The 21,782-nt window shown below is 35.4% G+C and overlaps 3 protein-coding genes across 3 annotated transcripts; 2 read left to right on the top strand and 1 right to left on the bottom strand.

Moving 5' to 3' along the window:
* The first annotated feature begins 670 nt into the window (after positions 1-670).
* On the top strand, positions 671-6,177 carry LOC132277142 (ATP-dependent 6-phosphofructokinase 3-like). Its single transcript, XM_059778891.1, has 13 exons — positions 671-1,077; positions 1,813-1,859; positions 1,946-1,985; positions 2,395-2,457; positions 2,625-2,762; positions 3,374-3,532; positions 3,667-3,720; positions 3,856-3,924; positions 4,047-4,176; positions 4,471-4,736; positions 5,163-5,211; positions 5,329-5,483; positions 5,759-6,177. The coding sequence occupies exons 1-13, from the start codon at positions 976-978 to the stop codon at positions 5,954-5,956; spliced, it is 1,470 nt and encodes a 489-aa protein (XP_059634874.1). The 5' UTR covers positions 671-975; the 3' UTR covers positions 5,957-6,177.
* Positions 6,178-8,278: 2,101 nt separating this feature from the next.
* LOC132277141 (AP-4 complex subunit sigma) lies at positions 8,279-11,801 on the top strand. The gene is made up of 4 exons (XM_059778890.1): positions 8,279-8,531; positions 10,712-10,798; positions 11,336-11,404; positions 11,500-11,801. The coding sequence occupies exons 1-4, from the start codon at positions 8,391-8,393 to the stop codon at positions 11,632-11,634; spliced, it is 432 nt and encodes a 143-aa protein (XP_059634873.1). The 5' UTR covers positions 8,279-8,390; the 3' UTR covers positions 11,635-11,801.
* A 6,086-nt stretch (positions 11,802-17,887) lies between these two features.
* On the bottom strand, positions 17,888-21,159 carry LOC132277140 (inositol oxygenase 4). The gene is made up of 11 exons (XM_059778889.1): positions 20,112-21,159; positions 19,893-20,031; positions 19,694-19,775; positions 19,363-19,567; positions 19,207-19,266; positions 19,067-19,119; positions 18,843-18,965; positions 18,657-18,726; positions 18,440-18,518; positions 18,246-18,327; positions 17,888-18,166 (listed from the first exon to the last, which is right to left on the bottom strand). The coding sequence occupies exons 1-11, from the start codon at positions 20,140-20,142 to the stop codon at positions 18,140-18,142; spliced, it is 951 nt and encodes a 316-aa protein (XP_059634872.1). The 5' UTR covers positions 20,143-21,159; the 3' UTR covers positions 17,888-18,139.
* Between the last annotated feature and the right edge of the window lie 623 nt (positions 21,160-21,782).

The raw sequence follows: 21,782 nt of genomic DNA, 5'->3' as shown, positions 1-21,782 counted from the left end.
TTTTTTTAGCCACCACGTGAGAGTATCAATGACCTCATAACAAACATTTTAATTGTATACGTATTTTACATAATACCAAAAAATACAAAAAGCAAAACCCCTATCAATTTTTCTTACCATTTTGAAAATTTAAAAAGCAATTGTTTTTTTCAAAACCTTTATAAAAATAAGAAAAATTGTTATTTTTTTTACTTTTATACTATTACTATTTATAGTGAAAAACTTCAAGTGATTACGTTAAACAAATCTAAATTTGAGATTCATGTTAACATTATAAATCTGTTATTTATGAAAGAGGTTAAATTGGATATATAATTTTCAAAGATTGTAATTTTATTTTGATATCACTTGACTAATATAATTGGGGCAACTAAGTTTTTCTCCTTCTTTAAGGACAAATTTAAAAATAATAATAACAAATTTGGTATATAGCTTTACAATTTACTTTATTTTCATCGAACTTTTATATGGATTTCAAGCTTTCAATTATTTTATTTTATTTATTTATTTGGGGTAAATTTCTTCTCCAAGTTTCTGTGAACTGTTGTGCCAAAATTTTCTAACGTCGCTATCCATCAAGAACTAGAAAGCAAAAGCAAGAAAATTCACGCCAGCTGTTTATATATATATACATATACAACCCAACAAATTTAAGAAAAACTTGGGCAAGGGGTAACTTTTTACTTCAGTACTGCATCGTCTTGTCATGCTCTATATTTAGAAACAGTACACATACATACATATATATATATATATATATATATATATATATAATGGCTATATATCTGAATATATCGTCAATTTCTTAAACCAACTCATGTTGTATTGTCGAGTTTGATTCAATATGTATAGTTCGTCTTCAACTTGTGCTTTGAATTTGCTTGGCTCAGATCCTTCTGATCCCAAGCCAATGACTTGGAATTATTAGTTCTAGTAACTGTTTTATTTGCGAGGTTCTTCTCTTCACGAAACGCGATGGCACTCTCCGGCAACTCTCAGCAAAAGATCGTCACCGGCGATGCTGGTTACGTCCTCGAAGACGTCCCTCATTTGTCTGATTACATTCCTGATCTTTCTGTAAGCGGGCTTTTTCTGTGTGTGTGTGTGTGTGTTTTTTGGTATAAAGCTGACAGCTTCAATGTATATACATACGTATATATGTGTCTGTGTTGAATCATACCTATCTTTGATTGTAAACCCAGAAACTGCTTTGATTTTTGCGATTCCACAGTAGTTTTCCTCTTTTATGGAGATTAAGGTTACTTTGGCGTGTTGTAATTAGGAGCAATGAATTTTCACCCATTGTTTGGCTGCTTAAAAACTGCGAAAAGGAAAGGAAATGTTTTCAATGTCCTGTTCCGTGTTATTTTATTTTTCATAGAATTGCCCAGCGTCTTGCTATTAGTAGAAAGGAATTTGACCTCTGTTTGGCTGCCGAGTAAACTCAGGAAACTGAAGGAAATTTTTAATCTTCTGTTACGTGTTGTTTTAGTTTCCATCGGATTGTGAAGACTCTCCTCCCCCAATAATTGTATTAGGCACTGTTTGTTGAATTGGTTTGTGTGAATCGGCCAGGTGGAGCATTAAAGTCCGTATGTTTACCGACCATGATTTTATAAATTATTACTGCTTTCCTATCCAAAATTGGGTCAGACAAATCTGGTCACAATTAAATAAAAGTAACTTTAATAGGATTACTTGATTGAGTTGATTTTGTATTTTTAAATGAATGTTTGCTGACGTAAAGAAAATTTATTGCTAGTGATATGAGAATTGTTTGAAGTGGTTGTCCCTGATTTGCCTCTTTTGCAGACTTATCCAAACCCGTTGCAAGACAATCCTGCATACTCAGTTGTCAAGTAAGTGATTTAGTTTCTCTTACAGTGGTTTCACATGCTTTAAAGTATTTTCGTTTTCATTGATGAACAAATTTCTGCTTCTCCAGGCAATATTTTGTCCATGACGACGACACTGTTGCACAAAAGGTCTTTTCTTTTCCCTTTCTTTTTTAAGGACTTGGGTTTTATTTGTTATTTTTCCCCTAGGCTCATCAGGTAAAAAGAGATCTTATTGTAATTACTTTCATTTTAGATTTATGTTTGAGAGTAATTGTGCCTGGTGAGGGTCTGCCTGGACATTTATGCTACTGTAGTCATTTGAATATGGAGAGTGATACCAAAACATTAGTCTTAATGGCCAATTTTTACCTAAAGATGTTGGTGCCTGCATTTCCAAGGCCAGGTTTGAGTGCCCTCTCGTTCCGGAAATTATCAAAAGATGAACTTCAACCACCACATTTTATCATTTGTTGGAGGTAGCAGGGTGTATGGGCTCTTATTGACACGAAAAGCTACCATAATCTATGTTTCTAAGTTTTGGTTCCTTCATTTGTAGGTTGTTGTTCACAAGAACAGTCCAAGAGGGACACATTTCCGACGCGCTGGACCACGTCAAAAGGTAAGCATAAGCATGTTATGTGCCTTATGCGTAACATTTAAATGGGAAAACCTACAATAAAGGTGCTGTCTTTGGGCTCATGCCCTTATGAATTATGATAGACTTGCTCTGTTCAGAATTACGAGACACCAAGTGGCTGATATTGACACTCATTCATGTTTTCTCAGGTGTATTTTGAGTCGGATGAAGTACACGCATGCATTGTTACATGTGGGGGCTTATGCCCTGGTCTCAACACAGTGATTAGGGAGTTAGTATGCGGCCTTTTCCACATGTATGGTGTAAAGAAGGTTCTGGGAATAGATGTAAGTGTAACGTATTACAACCTCCAATTCAATGCCTTTTCATGCAGTTTATTTTCAAAATAATCTACTTAATGGTAGACTTCCCTTGATCTAAAAATTGTACTTATGGGTATACTTCCCTTGGTTGGCATTTGGATACTGTTCTTGCTTTTCAAAGCAAACGGCAAGTGAATTTGCTGTGAAAAACAAAAAATCAATGTGAGGCTTCCAGGATCCTGCAAATCCAAAGATCATCTGCATTTTTCTCTCTACTTAAAACAAGTCTTGAACATATGTTGTTGATCTTGAACCAACATTTCCCTAGATAACCATTCATAGATATGTACAAGCGTTACTTTTAAGACAAATGTGTGATGTTTTTTTATTGGATTTCATTACACAATCATTTTAACACTAAATGTGGGAACTGCAAGTTCTTTAGATTTTGTTATGCTGTCTGCTTTTCTAAATTTTATTCTACTTCAAGTTTGATTTTTCTAAATGACTCTATCTTAAGACAGAGTTGTGGATGGGTTCATCCATATTGTCTTCCTTCAAGAAGAAATGCACAAATAAGTCTCTACAACATAATGTGGTGACATCACCAAGTAATAAAAGTGCTTCATCTGTAGGGAGGATATAAGGGTTTCTATTCTCGAAATACAATCCCTTTAACACCCAAGGTTGTAAATGATATCCATAAACGCGGTGGAACCATTCTTGGGACTTCAAGAGGTGGCTATGATACTACAAAGATAGTCGACAGCATTCAGGACCGCGGTATAAATCAGGTACATTGAGGATATGAGTTTACTGTTTCTAATTTGTAATGACTGAATCATTGGTCAAGATTTATTTATTTGCATTTGTTATAACCAAAACAAACCCCACCTTCGGATTAATTTTTGGATTCTATATAAATCAGGTTTACATTATTGGAGGAGATGGAACTCAGCAAGGGGCATCTGTTATTTATGAGGTATATTTAATTTTAAAAAATTCCACTCATTGCTAGCGAGATATGCTGCATAACAATCTTTTATTTCCTTGAGTTTCCCATTCTTTGAGATCTTAATTTGTAGAATTAATTGTCTTCTTGTTCTCTATCATGCAGGAAATTAGAAGGCGTGAGCTCAAAGTTGTAGTTGCTGGTATTCCCAAAACCATTGATAATGACATTCCGGTATGTCTCATGGCAGGCATAATGATAGATTGTTACCGAGTTCAATATCACCCTTAATTATTACAAAAGCCAACCCAATTCTCAAATTCGTTAAACATAAATTGTGTCTCTTGTTGTTACAGGTTATTGACAAGTCATTCGGCTTTGATACTGCTGTCGAGGAAGCTCAACGTGCCATTGCCGCTGCACATGTTGAATCTGAAAGCATTGAGAATGGCATTGGTCTTGTGAAATTAATGGGTCGCTACAGTGGTAAAAGCTTGACACCAATATATATGCTATCCTCTGTTTTGTCCACCTCCTAAACGTGATTTCTCTACTCTCCAGCATGTCATTCCTTGATATATTTTGTTAGACTTGATAGAATAGTAGAGAAGGCCAGGATAGCTATAATTTGAGCTGGAAAATTGCTTCAAAATTCGTGGATACAAATTGCAGGATCTATGTCACTGACAAAATATAATCGATTGCAATTTTTCTATTCATAATTACTGTTCTAAATTTACCCTGATCTTTTAACAATTCATATTGGACTTGATTTTGCAGGGTTTATTGCAATGTATGCTACTCTTGGCAGCCGGGATGTTGACTGTTGCTTGATTCCGGAGTCACCCTTTTATCTGGAAGGAGCAGGTGGACTTTTTGAATATATAGAGAAACGACTCAAAGAACATGGGCACATGGTTATTGTCATAGCTGAAGGTGCAGGGCAAGAGATGCTTTCTGAGAGTTTGCGTCATAGTGATCAGAAGGATGCTTCAGGAAACAAGCTTCTCCATGATGTTGGGCTGTGGATATCTCACAGGATCAAGGTATGGATTCCAATCTACCTTCTTAAGTGAATGCGTTTGCTTGATATGCTGGTGCGTGCAAGTACTTGTTTGAACACGGGAGCTCATGCGTGTGCACACAAACATGTAGTGTCCAGATTTGTGCCTTGAAACTAAGTTTAGAAAGTTTTATCCATGTTGCATAATCTTGCTGAAATTAACAGATTTGTAGTTGTTAAACATTCTAAATAATTACTATCAGTTAACAGACTTAGGGTGGGAAAGGACATTGCAATGTTTTATTACTATTTTCTATTCATGATTGAAGAAGTTAATTCCCTGAAGAATCATATCACACAACATCCACCAAACCCTCAGACTCCCTAATGATTAAATTCCCGCCAATTACATGTTACTCTTAGGTAACTTCAAGTCTCTTCGAGATGAATCAATGGTTTTAATTTGCAGGATCATTTCTCAAAACAAAAGAAGATGGTCATCAATCTCAAATATATAGGTTTGTAATATTAAAGTTTTCTTACACAATTTTTCATAAGAAGATTCTCTCATACATGGCTATGAGAAACTGGGAAATGGCTGATCCAAACAAGTTCTGTACATTGCTGTTTGGCAGATCCTACATACATGATCCGTGCTATTCCAAGTAATGCATCTGATAACGTTTGCTGCACACTTCTTGCTCAAAGTGCTGTGCATGGAGCAATGGCTGGGTACACAGGCTCTACAGTTGGACTTGTCAATGGCAGACATTCTTACATACCCTTCTATGTAAGTTGATATTTGGGATTTGTTTTCCGGTTTTGCTAATATTTGAATTTTTATTTCACATGAGTGCATCAAATTGATCCCTTTATTGTCTAATTTTTCAATGTCATAAAAAGTTCTGAGTGATTTATGATGATCATGCAACAATTTTGATTAGTTGTCATCTTAACGCTAGAAATTCATGATTAATTTTACCTTTCAAGAAAGAAAAAAATTAAGAAATTTATGATTAATTTTAGTTATGTGACCGGGGCTGCTTTTTGATGGTGTATGTGCAGCGAATTAATGAGAGACAGAACAAGGTTGTGATAACGGACAGGATGTGGGCTAGGCTCCTTTCATCTACTAATCAGCCGAGCTTTTTGACTGCAAAAGATGTCATCGATACCGATAGAGAGGAAGTACCCCCTACTCAGTCTTTGGAGGATAATAATTGTTCGGATGACAAATTGGTTAACAAAGAGATTTTGTGCTGAGAATTTGACATTGTAATGCTCAGTAAATTGCTTCTGTTACTGCAATCTGGTCATTAGCTCACTTAAGTTCCTTTCCACGTGATTGATCTTCTTGTATTGTTATATTTAAGGAAATACGAAGTTTTTATGTGTCCTTTTTAAGTTTATGTAGAAAGCAATACTAAGTTTTTATGTATCCTTTTTAAGTTTATGCAGAAAGCAATACTAAGTTTTTATGTGTCCTTTTTAAGTTTATGCAGAAAACAAGCTCATTATATTGGACACTTACTATGTTGTGGACAGGGTGTATGATTTTTAATGCTTAAGCGTGGCATAAAAACAATCAAATTGTTTGTACTATGTATTTTATACTTACCTATGTTATGCAGTTCAAGTGTCTTGGCTTCGAGTAGGTAATGGTGAGCCAGGCATACCACTGTCATTAGTATTGTCTGGCCGGCGAAAATCTAACAATTCAAGTTGTGGATAACAGTTGTGTATGCATAGTGAATTTTTATTAGTTGAGTATATCAATCATATGGCATGTCTAAGTCACTCAATATCGCTTGACTTGGCACTGAGATACAGAAGAGGTCAAAATATAGAATTAAGTACAGTAATTGATATGAAATTGTGCAAAGACACAGACGATATTTCATAACATTACTCACTTCAATCCACAAAAAATGGATGATTTGGGCACTTTTAATAAAGAAAAATCAAAAAATAACTAGCCATTATTGTAAGTAATCACAACATTTAGGTGGATATATAGTTATTTGTATCGTTAATAATATTTGATCTCAAATTTGAATTATATAGCTCGCGTTCAAATTTGAGATCAAAATTAATAAATAAGTATGTTATGTTTGGTGTGCATGAATGAAATAAAATACAAGTGAGAATAGAATGAAAATGAATTATTTGGTTACAAATATGAAATGTGTAGAAATGAAATGATAATAACCACTCTAGTATTTGGTTGGATCAATTTAAAATTTAGAATAAAATAAATTTCAAATTGAATTCTCCAAAATACCACTATTAGTGAAAAATAAATTACATTAACAAAATAACATTATTGTGTAATTTTTTTTTTTTTTTTAAATAGCGGCAGTGGTGGAGGTGGAAAATGGTAGTGGTGTAGGTGGTGACAATGGAAGGTAGTAGTGGTACTATTGGTGGAAGGCAGTAGCAGTGGTGGTGGTGGTAGTAGTGGTGGTAGTGGTGTCAGTGATGATGGTAGAAGGCATTGACAATGTTGGTGGTGGAATGCGATAGTAGTGTAGGTGGTAATGGTGGAAGGTTGTAGTGGTGGTGGAAGACAATGGAGGTGGTGGTTGTGGCAGTAGTGGTGGAGGTGGAGGTGGTGGCAGTTATGGAGGCGACAATGGTGTAAGTGGTGCTGGTGGACGGTGGCAATGGTAGAAGTAATAGTGACAGTGGTGGTGGCAATGATGGCGGTAGAAGGCCATGGAAGTGGTCGTGGTCGAAAGTGGTCGTGGTGGAAGACGGTGGTGGTGGTGGTGGTGGTGGTTGGTGATGGTAGAGGTGGCGGTGGTGTGGTGGTTGAAAGCGGCAACAATGGTGGCGGTGGTTGTGGTGGAAGGTGGTGGTGGTGGTGGAAGACAGTGGTAGTAGTTTTTGAACTTAGAACGTAAGGGTTTTTTGGGAACTTGTTTTTTTAAAAAAAATTACTTGTAAATGGAATTGTCATTTCATAAGTTTAGTTGTGTAATATATTTTTATTCTAATAAAATAGTCATTCACCAAACAATTGAAACAAATAAATAATTGAAATGAACATTCCATTTCTACATACCAAAAACAGCAGTAAAATTGAGCTTGAACTCAAAAATTCAACAATAAGTTTGTTTGCGGTCATAAGGAAGACTTATTATTATTATTTTTCTTGACAAATAACTTTTACTATATTATTACTTTATTAGACTTCACCCTCTAAAATGATTAAATACAACTTGACAGTGTATTATGGTGAATTATTTCTTGAATTAATGCTTAGTTTGTTTAGATATAGAATATTTTTTTATTTTGTTTTGGTGTTAGTTTATTTTAAAATATTTATAAAAAAATATATTAAAATCTATTTAAAATAATTTATTCATAAATTTGATCAAATTATTTTTACACATCACATGAATTTCACCTTCACCTAAATCTTTATCAAATACTGAAACATATAAAAAATAAAAATAAAAATAAAAATAAAAATTTCAACCAAGACAATGTCACAATGGTAGCCTAAATATTTAGCGTTACTTAAATTAGTCATGGATCAATGTAGGTTTGTAACACGCTGTCAGCCTAACCATAAACCAATAGGGGTAGGTCCTCCATTCTGCCGGTTCGGCTCTAGTAAAATTCCCGTGAACGATTCGAAGTATTTTCTCTCTCTAACTCTGTCTGTTTCTCTCACTAGATCAGTCGATCAAAGATGGGGATCAGATTCGTATTGATGGTGAACAAGCAAGGGCAAACCCGCCTTGCCCAATACTACGAATACCTTACTATTGAAGAAAGACGAGCCCTCGAAGGCGAAATCGTTCGCAAATGCCTCGCCCGAACAGAGCAACAGGTTTCCCAATTTTCACTCTCTCTATTATATATGTATACATATCGTATGTTTTGTATGTGTATATGCCTATGCGTTTGTTATTATGTTGTCATAGATTTTCAATTTGAGTTCGTCAAATCCGAAGATTGATGCACCAACCAGTTGACTAAATAGCCCTAAATCAAGATTTGGGGAAATTGTTTTAAAGATCTTTGCTCTTAATTTGAATTGATGTAAATTGCTCCAATTGCATTGTCTAATACAATGGACTATTTCAATTACCATGCCAAGAGTTAACACAAACACAATTTTTGTTAGTGTGATATGAGCCTCAGATTGATACGCATTTTATAAGTTCAAATGGGAATAGATTCTTCCCAATTTGAGCAAGTATATAATATTCTCACGTATCAGGAAAAGAGACCCCAAAACTACACAGGCAAATTTTAATAAGAATCAGTTATGGTCTCTGAAGAAGTCCCAGGAGAAGTATAAATATAGGAATACTGAAAAGAGATCGACTTGGGTATTATGGAATAAATGGTGTAAATTGAAGTGTCCGACTCCTGTATGGTCTTACTCTTTTTTATTTTATTTTTACTTTTTATATGCACCATAGTATAGAAGATAGAGAATCCAAACACAATACTTGTGATTTGGAACCTTGCACTTTAGCATGCCTATTTTCATTAGAGAACCCATATGCGGAGTATGGCTACTGTCTAAGATGAAATTTATAAAATGTGGACACATTCAAAGTGATTTTTTGAAAGTGAATTTCATTAAGATCAATAGGAGCTCCCTTATCCACTGGATTCACATTATTTTGATACTGTTGTTTTTCATGGTTATAAGCATTCAGTTGTTATGCTCAATTTTGGCCGAGGAAACCAAAGTGGATGGACCTAAACTAGCCATGCCCCCTATTTTTCCTTCCTCTCTGTCTAATTCAAGTTCAGTTCTTTGTCTGTATAAATAAGGTTCATCCATTCATCCTTATTTTAAAGTTGAGGTTAGGGAATGACTTGAATGAGGAACACCAGACTCCTCGATCGCCAAATGAAACAGTGTCACCAAATCGAATAGCTTTTGTTCGAGTTGACTTCTTTTGTAGTTGACCTAGCCTTCAGATGTCAGAGATGAGTTGGAAAAGTAATCAAGCTATCCTTTATGATATTTGCTTCAACTCCTCAATTAGAAATTTTAGTTTTTTTTTTTACTTTTAACCATGTATGCAATAAATGAAGATACCTTATTCTTTAATGAGGTGTTAGAACATAATGATGTAAACATCAAGTTTTAATTTTAACCATATATGCAATAAATGAAGATACCTTATGCTTTAATGAGGTGTTAGAACATAATGATGTAAACATCAAGTTGCAGATATATCGAAATCTGAGTTTTTTCTTCTTCTCCAAATCATGAAATGTGAAGGATTGGGGTGTCTGAATTGGGTTTGTGTGTCGGACAAATATCTTGTACCGACACCCATATCGTGTTGTGTCGACGTAGGTACGTGAAGGGAAATAGGAGAATCCATTTAACATAGGAGCTACCTAGGTAACAACTACACTGTGCATCATCGATTACCCATAACATTTTAAGTTCTTCATGTTTGTTTATTGCCTTGCTTAATTTAAATCCTTTGAAGTTTGTCTGCTACAATGTTACATTTTTTCTTTGCTTGTAATCATCTGAATTATATTTTCCCTAAAACCTAGGTGACAGCCTCCTGCTAAACATAACAATATTAAGTTCTTCATTTATTATTAACGTTTTATTTTTTTGGTTGGTAAATTTCACACACAGCGCCCATTATTATCCCATTGGGACTCAAACTCTCAACCTTCCATTTGGAAGGAGGATGAGATACCACTTGGGCTAGGTCCTAGCCTCCTTGGTATTTGTTTATTCTTTTTTCTTTTTTTTTTTTACCTGGCAAGGAGGGGGGGAGGGGGAGGTTGAGGTGAGTCGAACCTGGGCTCCCACATGAGACTCAGGCTAGTGCCTCTACCAACTAGGCTACCCAACTCACTCCCCTTGGTATTTGTTTATTGCCTTATTTAATTTTAGTCCGTAGAAGTTTGTTTATCATTTTTTTTTCTTTCTTTTAATCACCGGAGTTCCCTATATAATTTTGAAGTGTTGGTGAATCTTTTTGTTGTTGTTTTATGATGTTTTCTGTTATATGACAACAGTGTTCATTCGTCGAGCATCGGAACTACAAAATTGTATATAGGCGCTATGCATCATTATTTTTCTTGGTTGGAGTTGACAATGATGAAGTAAGTATTTTGTTCTCTCTCTCATCTTGAAATGGTGCTGTTTGCAGAAAGATCAAACATGATACAGAAATTTAAAATGTTTATTCTTCTAGGATGTCTATGTTGTGTGCAATGTGATGGAAATAAGATTTTGTGTGCATAAAGGATTGTGTACTTGACATGCCTCTAAAGTTGGTATCCCTCCAATGACAAGGACCAAGTATCTATTCAAGTGACCTGCCTGACAAAGATGTTTATCATCTGTCCTTGACTGTGTTTCAGACATGCTTTAAGTGAGTGTGAATTAGCATCTTCACCTTGATAAAGTAAAATTAAGATGTAACATTTCTGTGAAAGTTGGATGATATAGACTCTTGTTTTTCTTGAGGACCTTTTTTTCTAAATGACTTGGATCCCAAGGGAGTCCTGCTAAATATTTTCAATACACGGAGTATTCACTTTCTGACCGAAAATTTAGTGTATGCTTATATTGGTGCCAATATGGTGTCTCTCTTTTAGAGTAATTTTACCTTTTTCCTCTCATCTTCCATTCTGCAGAATGAGCTTGCAATTCTGGAATTCATACATCTGTTAGTAGAAACGATGGACCGCCATTTTGGTAATGTGGTAAGTCTTCTGACATGTTGGCAACCGAAAATCTGATCAATATACTATTAGTTAATAAAATATTAATTTAATAGCCCGTACACATAATTTTGCAGTGTGAGCTCGACATCATGTTCCATCTAGAGAAAGCACATTTTATGCTGGAGGAAATGGTGATGAATGGGTGTGTTGTCGAGACAAGCAAGTCTAACATTCTAGCTCCAATACAATTAATGGACAAAGCATCATAAGTGGTTCAATACAATGTTTCGAAGATTGATAGGTTCCACTGGGACTTTTTCAGAGACGAGACTCAGCAAGGTTGCATCACCTATTATAAATTAGTGTGATTTTATTTTATATATTTGTGACTGTTGATTTTGGACTGTGTTTCTTGGTCAATCGCTTTCTTTCTTTCTTTCTCTCTCTCTCCTCTTTCTTAGGCTTCGTTTGGATACACAGGAGGGAAAAAAAAGGAAAGGATTATAAGAGAAAAGAAAAGAAAAGAAAGAAAAGAAAGAAAAGGAAAGGATAGTTATAATTTATATTCATATTTGGATAAATAGGAGAGAAAAGAAAAGAATTGGTAATATTGTTGTTTGGATAGCACAATGGAGAGAAAAGAAGGGAAAGGATAATAATAAAATTATCATTTTACCGTTTTTGGTATTTTTAGTAGGGCAAAATCATTTTAGCCTCCCTAATTCGCCTCCATCGTTCTCACAGATCCTCTCTCTCCCCCCAACTGCATACAACAAAATCTACAACAATCAGAAGATCAAAACCTATAACTATCAGTTTCCATCATCAGATGTTCCAAAAATCAAAACCAAACTACATATATGTATTTATATATATCGGCATATACATATATATATATGTATATATATATATATATATATATATATCTCCATCTCTCTATTCTCTGGATTTCTTCAAATCCATCTTATTAGACGATCTTGACCCTCCAGTGCTCGAAAAGCCCCAAAGTTTGGAGAACGAAAACCCATCTTGAGACAACAAAGAAGGAGAAGTCGATGACGACTCAGATCAGAGCTTCCACACTTCGTCGTCATTGACAGCTGGACGATAACTGTTGGCTTGGAGTTGGTGAGAACAGCTTTTTGGGTCCTGAATTTATTAAGGACACGTCAGAAAATATCGCTATCATTAGGGATCGGATGCGTACAGCTCAAAGCAGACAGAAAAGTTATGCTGACCGTCGAACTCGTGCTTTGGAGTTTAAGGTTGGTGATCAGGTTTTGCTTAAGGTTTCTCCTATGAAGGGAGTAATGCGGTTTGGGTTAAAGGGTAAGTTATCGCCTCGTTTTGTGGGTCCTTTTATGATTACAGATCGGATTGGGGCAGTAGCTTATCGTCTGGCTCTACCAGATAATCTTCATAGAGTACATAATGTTTTTCATGTATCTATGCTGCGAAAATTTCTACGGGATGAAGATCGATACCAACACATTGATGTGGGTGAGATTGAGTTGCAACCCGATGCAACCTATTTGGAACAACCTTACTGTATTCTCGATCGTAGGAATCAGATACTGCGCACGAAGACTATTCCATTAGTACGTGTACAGTGGAGCCATCATAGTGCTACAGAGTCTACTTGGGAACGGGAAGATATTATCCGTGCCAAGTATCCAGAACTTTTTAATACAGGTATGTAGTGAATTTCGGGGACGAAATTCCTTTATTAGGGGGGGAGAATGTAATACCCCGAAATTTTAAAGAATGTATTTAAATTAATTTTGTGTTAGGTTAATTAATTTTATTTATTTGTGCATACTACATTATTATATTAGGTTCATTTAATTGTGCATGTAAATTAATTGTGTATGTTAAAATAGTAAATTTGTTCATGTAAATATGCATGTATTATTATTAATAATTTTATTTGTTGGTTATGCTTATATTAATCATTATTAGTTAAGTAAAGTATTATATTTGTGTTATATAGTATTATGATGATATAATGTATTATTTTGTAATAATAATAATTATATTAGTTTAATAATAATAATAATATTAATAATAATATAATAATAATAATTATAAAAGTTTTATTAATAATAATATTAGTAATAATAATATTAGTATTAAATCAAGGTAATGATGAAAAATTAAATACTAGGATAGAATTTCATTTACTATGGTAGAATGGTGGATCAAATATTTGATTAAAGATAGCATTGTCTTAAAGCCATATAGGTAGGAGTATAAGAAATGGGTGAGAAGTTATTATAAATTAGATATTTGTATTATATATATTATATAAGTTTGCATATATATATTAGTAGCCAACTTACTCTAAAGGCAACTTACTTAAGTTAGAAAGCTTAAACATTCTAGTGAGCTATTTTATAAGAGTGAAAGGAAAAGAGAAAGAGAAAGAAGCTTGGACCGGTGTAGGCGATTTTACCCGACTACGCGCAGACCGGCGGATTTATTTTAAATCCAAAAAGGCAAGTTATTATCTATTTTTCCCCTTTGAATTAATAAATTAATTGTTTAGCTTATTTTTATGCATAGAGCCAAGGTTTGGAGGTTAATAAATTATTAATTTTATTTTATTAAATTAATGGAATTTTAATTATATAGGATGGTATATATTTATTTAATGTCCTATGAAATTAATAATGGCTAAAAATAATTAAATAAGACTTTAGGGATTTTTCTAGAATTTTCTAGATTTTTCCGGGCATTTTCTGCAATTTCCGGCGACCTTCCGGCGAGTTTTCCGGTCGCCGGCAGTGGGGGAGACGACCGGAGTGATCCGGTGCAACGCGGCGCACCATAGGAGGGTGTACGCGCGCATCCTGGCCATTAGTGGAGTCTGATTGATCCGGTGCATCGCGGTCCATGATACCGCGGTACACCCGGATCTGTGGGCGTTGGATGGAGGGAAGATAGGGTGAGATGATCCGGTGTGGCGCGCATGTAGGAAAGATGATGCAGCCAACCAACCGGAGAACGCCACATCAGCAGGAAGCCATCAACGCGCGCGTGGCAGCGCGTGCGCGCGCGTGGGACTCTCCAGACGCGCGTGGGAGCGCGTGGCTAATGCCAGACGCGCGTGGAGGCGCGTGGGAGAGTGGGGAAGGTTGGGCTGCGCGTGGGGAGGCGCGTGAGGGCGCGTGTGTGGTCCCTACAGCTGCTGGAAATTACCAAAATACCCCTAGGGCCTGTTTTGTAAATTCCAGAACCTTAAACTTGGATTTTTAGGTACTGTGTTGGTAATTACGGGTTTAACGGGCCACGAAATTATTATTTTAACACCCGTTACTTATTCTTATGACCGATTAATCTTTTCTAAGCATTTATTGGCTCGTTCACAGTACAGATACTAATGTGATTTATTTAACGACATTGTTAAATATAAATAGTGTTATTATCTTATTAAATGGTATCAACCATTACTGATAAATTAAATAAGGCCATGGTTTTAGTCAGATAAATTATCCATGATATCTTATGGGATGTTTATACTGTTAATCGTATATAAACCATGATTATTATGCTGTGTGCATTTCAGGGAATAAATGGACTGTTTATTATGTCGCATTTATATTATATGGATGTGTTGCCATATAGAACCATGTGAGCTGACTAATAAGTTTAGACTCATTTATACCTTATGCATTCGTTGCGATAGACAGATGTGTGGCTGTCGGGGTATGTGGTTTAATATTATGGGCATGTGTTGCCTAATTGACATTCTCGGTATATTTATTAATATTGTTGGCATGTGTTGCCTAATTTATATGCTCAGTATATTCATCAGTACTTTGCGAGGTGTTATCACTGTGTAGTTCGTTATAGTCTGTGTTGTCAGTACCGTGCACCATGTATAATAGCTGATTTTCCGGGTAGGGAAAGGCGACACTTAACCACCTAGTGTGAGTCTAAGTGATCACCGTCTATTCTGGTTGAGGTCATGTTATACATTGGATAGTTCCCGTAGGATGTATACAGATATAGTACTCAACCGATTCATAATGATTAATTTATTTGATTCTCTGATTTGGGTCATAGTAGAGAGGACTTGCTCGTGGGGTTGACCCACCATTGTTGTTATTTCAGGATACGGTCAGTATCCGTTTCAAGGCTGAGGTTAGCAGTGTGGGACCATCATCCGAACTCATCTACTCTTACGATCCAGTGCAGGGTAGAAGTTTTATGTAATACTTCAGTTTCAGTTTTTAATTACTTTTGACGTTGAACTCTCAGGGTTATATTTAGGGATCCCTGACGTAGGATTTCCAAGTTGTAATGAAGTACTGTATGAAATAAAGGATGGATGGATGTTGTATTATTTAATGTTCCTTTCCTGTCTAAATTCTTTTATTTCCATCATTTTGTATTCCATGCTTGTATATTGCCAATTGTTTTTGATATCCCTCGTTTTTCGTGTATAAGCCTGATCAACTTATGCGGGGAAAATGTGGGGGTGTTACAGGATAGTTATAATTTATATTCATATTTGGATAAATAGGAGAGAAAAGAAAAGAATTGGTAATATTGTTGTTTGGATAGCACAATGGAGAGAAAAGAAGGGAAAGGATAATAATAAAATTATCATTTTACCGTTTTTGGTATTTTTAGTAGGGCAAAATCATTTTAGCCTCCCTAATTCGCCTCCATCGTTCTCACAGATCCTCTCTCTCCCCCCAACTGCATACAACAAAATCTACAACAATCAGAAGATCAAAACCTATATCTATCAGTTTCCATCATCAGATGTTCCAAAAATCAAAACCAAACTACATATATGTATTTATATATATCGGCATATACATATATATATATATATATATATATATATATATATATATCCATCTCTCTATTCTCTGGATTTCTTCAAATCCATCTTATTAGACGATCTTGACCCTCCAGTGCTCGAAAAGCCCCAAAGTTTGGAGAACGAAAATCCATCTTGAGACAACAAAGAAGGAGAAGTCGATGACGACTCAGATCAGAGCTTCCACACTTCGTCGTCATTGACAGCTGGATGATAACTTACAGAAATCATAATTCATAAAGAGTTCAGGGCTTACCCATGTATGTGACTGAAGAAAAGCTACGAAGGCTGCTACTTTGCTCTCCTCGAAACAAAGAAGGAGAAGTCGATGACGACGAAGTGTGGAAATCGATAGCCGATATTTCAGCTGGTTGTCTTTCTCTGCAACTGCCAATTTGTAAAAGAAGCTTGTGTATATATGTATATTTGTATGTATGTGTATATATATATATATATATACATATAAAGAAAGCAAATCATTTCAGCCTCCATCTGTCTCTCGTTCTCAACTCTGAACTTGCCCTCTCTCTCTCTCTCTCTATGCAACTGCAAACTGAAACTACACGAGGCTAATTTTGTCTCTCTTTCACTTGCTTCATTTCCCCTCAAATCTTCTCAAAGTTGAGGGGATTTGATTTCACTGTGCAGGAGGGATTTGGAGGGATAGCCTATCCCTCCAAATCCTTCCCAATCATTTCTTTTCTTCTCAATTTCCTCCACCCAAACACACTAAACTCTATCCTTCCCTTTCTTTTCTCTCCAAATCTCTCCGATTCCCTCAATCCAAACGAGGCCTTAAGGCTGGGAGAGCTAAAGAAATTTGAGTTGACCCACCCATGCCGTGGCTTAGATAAATGAGGCATGCATGCATATAGTAAGAGAAAGAGATGGGTCTCTCATTCATGTAACGTAAAATTCATGGTAATGAAAATTTTGGACGCTCATCCATATATATGTTGTTGCAACTTGTAACTTCTTTGATACAATTGTTTGCTATTAATGGGTGGTTTGTTTTCAAGCATTAAGATTTTATATATGGAGCACAATACACGGGATAAGTAAAATCAGACATCATATATTGAGAATGAGAATGCTTGCCAAGTGTTAAAAAGAAAAAAAAAATTGTGTGACTTATTTAGGTTGTGATTACCTAGGCTTTAGAGCAGCTTTCTTCTATGATTATAAGATGGATCTCAAGAGGAAGATTTGCAACTCATTTTTTCTATGCTTTTCCCTTTAAGGCGCGCAGGGAAGCAAAACAATGCATTTTGTTCACCCCATTTGAAGAAAGATTTGACAAACAAAATTATCATCGCCCAGCAATGGACCCGCTTGCTACAAGATAATCCACTCCACTGAGCAAGGGTTCATATTTCTTCGATTCTGTTGGTAATTATGGAACACTTCTCTTCTTCTGGGAACAAAGAGAAGCAGTGCCAGATTTTCATGATAGAAGATATTTCAGTACCTGGGGTCCAAAAGACTCAAAATGGGAATCAGATTTTTGAAAACTATATCATCAGAGTGATTCAAATTCAAAAGAGTTGATTAACATTAGTAATTCTGAACCACCCCTTAGGTGATGATCTGGTATTAAAATTTAATACATTTGATGATGGAGCCATGTGCATTTTTGATGAACAAATTCATCATCTCATTTTGTTTTTTTGCAGTTATAATAATAATAATAATAAAATTAATTGGATCATCTTTTATTAAGACTTTTAAGCAAACCATAGGAGCTTTCTCAGCTCAATACAGTTAGCTAAAGCTGAAAGAATGCCAAAGCAATGAAATTAAATACTATTACAATAATACAGACTCAATTTTGTTGTAATACATTTGTGGAGAAACTAGATGATTGAGACACACTTCCATTGAATGAGTGCAAGAAGCCAAACGCCAAATTGATTGCCTTTTCATGACCACCCAAAATGTAGGGTTCACCATCTGAGCTTTGCTGGAAAATACTGCAACAAAAAATTTCTAATTTAGCAAGAGAGAAAGAAATCAAATTACAAGAATACCCCACACTACAGAATTACTCACCTTTTCAATAAGAGATAGATAGTATGGCTTCACCTTTTCAACATCAACGCGAACTTTGCTCTTACTGTAAAGGTCATATTTGCTGCACACAATTTAAGAATTATAATTCAAATTGTTAAATTCTAATAATGATATTATAACACACACATATATACATATATATGAATTCATGAAGAAACAAAAAGCTTAATTACTTGAATATCTTGAGCCACTTCATATTCTCAGTATCCTCCTCATTCATCAAGTGTTCATAAGCCCCACACTTGTGTAAAGCTGCAGATGATAAATCCAAATCAATTAGTCAAATGCATTTAAAAAATTAAATATGCTCATTCTCATATTTAGAAAACATCATTTTTTTTTTTTTTTTCTTTCTTTCTATAAAAATTGTTTTTAACACTGAAAGCTTACGGTAAAATGAGTGGTAGCGGATGATGAACAATCCAGCTGAAGGCAGAGTGGTTCCATTTTCCTTTGCCACCTGCAAATTCAAAAATGCAATGATATCTTTAAATTATCTCTGAAAATAAAATTAATGGTGATTATAATAGGTAAAATAAAATATAAAAAAATGATCAAAGTGTTAAAGATTTATACCAAGTACATATAGTCATCATGCCCCCATGATATCATTACATTATTAAGTCCACATCCTTCAGAATAAATTCCATTCTTAGTATTGTAAGCAGGATTTTTTGAATCCGGATTGTCCTTGAAATACTACAACAAAAATATATTTAGAAATTTATCAGATTTAAATGACTAGTCTAATCATGCATACAAAATGCAAATATAGATTAAGTGTTAATTTGAAGAAGTACCTTATGATGAACATTAGATTCATCAAAAGCACATCCTAGAGGGAATGTGTCACCTGCAATGTCACATGGTTTTAACTTAAAAGATATAAAAATTAGTAATGAAATTATTTTTTTATGATCAAAACTAAATGAATACTCACCAACAACAGCCCATTGAGGAAGCCCTCCAAAGCTAGGATGAGCAAGAACTTTACCAAGATCTGAAAAATACCCATGCAAAAGAATTATAAATTAAACAAAATGCTTAATCATGTATGTATAACATAAAATTGGTTCTATATTTATATATATTATACCATGAATAAGGCCAGTCAAGTGTAGCCAATCTTCATTAGGATGGTCTTTTCTAATGGCTTCAGCTGTCTGCAACAAATGCTCAATCTGAGGTTCATCCAAATCAGGATCGCTTTCGTCCACCATATTGTTGAGAAGTTCACAACATTCCCATATGCTCATCTCCACTTTATCCAACTTCCCATAATTTTCCCTCATTTTCTTCACCTGCATTTTGCATTATCAATATATATACACACACACATATATAGGCTTTTCATTTGAAAAACTAGGCATTTTATGGTAATTTTAATTTGGACATGTAATTAAATTGGAAAACAAAATTGCACTTACAAAGTCGTATGTTTGGTTAATGTGTTGCAACCTATAAAATTCCTCAACCCTCTTTTGCCTTTCACTTTTTGCATCATAGTCCCTGCCAACATTTTCAATATATGTTCAGATTCTTTCAATGGAAACTAATCAACTATATATATATATATATAATGTATGATTATGAATCAAATTAATCGGTACTTAAAAAGATGGAGACCTGAATACTTGGCCGAATGCGTTGGTTTCAGGCACTTCAAATCCATCATTTGGTTTGGTTTTTGGCACCACAAACCCTCCATCCAATATCAATTCATTCGTATCATCAGAAACAGCATTCCTCTCCTCTGTTTGTAAAACTGATTGAGAAAAACCAATCAATAATTAATAAAAACATATTATATATATATATATAACTTGAAACCAAAATGATAATTACCATTCTCAGGTTGGTCAATGAGGATGGTCATCTTCACACCAATTAAGATTTAAGATCAAAACAATGAAATGAAAGAACTAAAAGGAAATATCACAGAAACAGAACCGCTTGTGTTTATTTCCTTTTAGCCAATGGTTGACGGTGAAAGCCAAATGGACGCAAAGTATTTATAGGGACAGCATGATTGAAGTCCTTCCTTGATATTTGGAAAGTTTGGAGTCCTTGACTGAAAATATCATTGTTATCCAACTATTTTAAACATAGAAAACGTTACAAAACTAGCAGACACGTGATTGCCAATATACACACCCATCGCAAAGGCGCGTGGTATTACGATACATCATTCCATTGAACTTTCTCTCAAACCTGATCAGCCGTACCAGGCACGCGCTATATAGGGAGTACTGAAATATGTGGTGATATGGTAATGAGTCAGCTCTGCGTGTATATCACATCTAATTCGGCTCGAAATTTACGTAGCTATGAAGGGTATATGGGACCTACTGACGCGGCGTCCAGTCACAGCCGGCTAACGTTGACATTTTTTTATTTGGAGGCGAAATATACGGACGGCTTGAGCTGTTATCTACAAGGCGTAACAGAGTGCTTTAATTGTCCAGAGCTGGAGTTGGTAACGGTACAATAATAAAACAACGTTTCATATTTTGCCACATCAAAACAATTAAAAGTTAATGGTAGCCCGGTACTGGTAGCAGTAATTTTATCGTAACTGACTTTAATATATATAGTATATGCATATGTATGCTGGTTTATTTATTTGAGTATACATATTTAGTTATTAAAGGAATAAAACGGGTGTGTGCTGATTTATTTATTACAGTATATATATTTAGTTATTAAATGGATATGTATGTGGTATGTGATTCTTGCCAGTTGCCATTGTTAAATGGGATGAAATTGTACAGGCTATATTTAGTGTTGGTTACATAAACAAGTATAAGGCGAAAATTAGCTTTTGAGAGTCTTCTCCGCAAAATGACTACTGTTCATTTCTCAGGGGTGAAGGGATTAAGACAAGGGGACCTCATCCCCCCCCCCCCCCCCCCCCCCCCCCCCGCCCCCGCGTGGCTCTTTGTAGTTGCGATGGAGGTGTTCACATCTATCATAAAAACATGTATTGCTGACAGTCCCTTTTTTAAGTTTCACTCAAGATGCAGAAATTTGGCTATCTCTCAGCTCATTTTTTCAGACAACTTGCTTCTATTCTCACATGGGGACCTGGCCTCAATTGGGGACACTAAAGAGGGCTCTTGACCAATTCACTCTACTCTCTGGGCTCTGTATCAACTACTCGAAAAGCAACTTCTTTGTGTTTGGAGTCAGCTCTGAGCTTACTAATGAAATTGAGAATTTATTGGGTTTTGCATGTGGGGAGCAGCCTATGAGATATCTTGGGGTTCCCCTAATCTCTTCATCACTTACAACAGCTGACTGTAGACCCCTGGTGGAAAAGGTTACTAGAAGAATCACTCATTGGTCATCATGCTTTCTCTCCTATGCGGGCAGAATTCAACTAATCCATTCGGTGCTTTACAGCATGATCAACTACTGGCTATACATCTTCATCTTGCCTAAGTCAATTTTATCTGAGATTAATGGGTTTCTAAGGAACTTCCTATGGAAAAGGAATGAGCTCTCATTTACAGGGGC

Source organism: Cornus florida, unplaced genomic scaffold (genome assembly GCF_030987335.1).
Source record: "Cornus florida cultivar Cherokee Brave unplaced genomic scaffold, ASM3098733v1 CherokeeBrave_3.0.0_Hap2_Chr10, whole genome shotgun sequence".
Classification (NCBI taxonomy): Eukaryota; Viridiplantae; Streptophyta; class Magnoliopsida; order Cornales; family Cornaceae; genus Cornus; species Cornus florida.
Note: the sequence above shows the minus strand (reverse complement) of the source record. Positions and strands in the feature narration are given on the sequence as shown.

What these genes read in the sequence shown, in the direction of transcription:
- LOC132277140 (XM_059778889.1), bottom strand. Translation starts at nt 20,142, where the DNA reads ATGACCATCCTCATTGACCAACCTGAGAATG. An exon ending in CATTGACCAACCTGAGAATG is followed by an intron (nt 20,032 to 20,111) that starts GTAATTATCATT and finishes TTTCTCAATCAG; the next exon opens with TTTTACAAACAGAGGAGAGG. An exon ending in AAGTGGCTCAAGATATTCAA is followed by an intron (nt 18,328 to 18,439) that starts GTAATTAAGCTT and finishes AATTGTGTGCAG; the next exon opens with CAAATATGACCTTTACAGTA.
- LOC132277141 (XM_059778890.1), top strand. Translation starts at nt 8,391, where the DNA reads ATGGGGATCAGATTCGTATTGATGGTGAACAAGCAAGGGCAAACCCGC. An exon ending in TTGGAGTTGACAATGATGAA is followed by an intron (nt 10,799 to 11,335) that starts GTAAGTATTTTG and finishes TCCATTCTGCAG; the next exon opens with AATGAGCTTGCAATTCTGGA. An exon ending in ACCGCCATTTTGGTAATGTG is followed by an intron (nt 11,405 to 11,499) that starts GTAAGTCTTCTG and finishes ATAATTTTGCAG; the next exon opens with TGTGAGCTCGACATCATGTT.
- LOC132277142 (XM_059778891.1), top strand. Translation starts at nt 976, where the DNA reads ATGGCACTCTCCGGCAACTCTCAGCAAAAGATCGTCACCGGCGATGCT. An exon ending in ACGACACTGTTGCACAAAAG is followed by an intron (nt 1,986 to 2,394) that starts GTCTTTTCTTTT and finishes CTTCATTTGTAG; the next exon opens with GTTGTTGTTCACAAGAACAG. An exon ending in GGATATCTCACAGGATCAAG is followed by an intron (nt 4,737 to 5,162) that starts GTATGGATTCCA and finishes TTTAATTTGCAG; the next exon opens with GATCATTTCTCAAAACAAAA.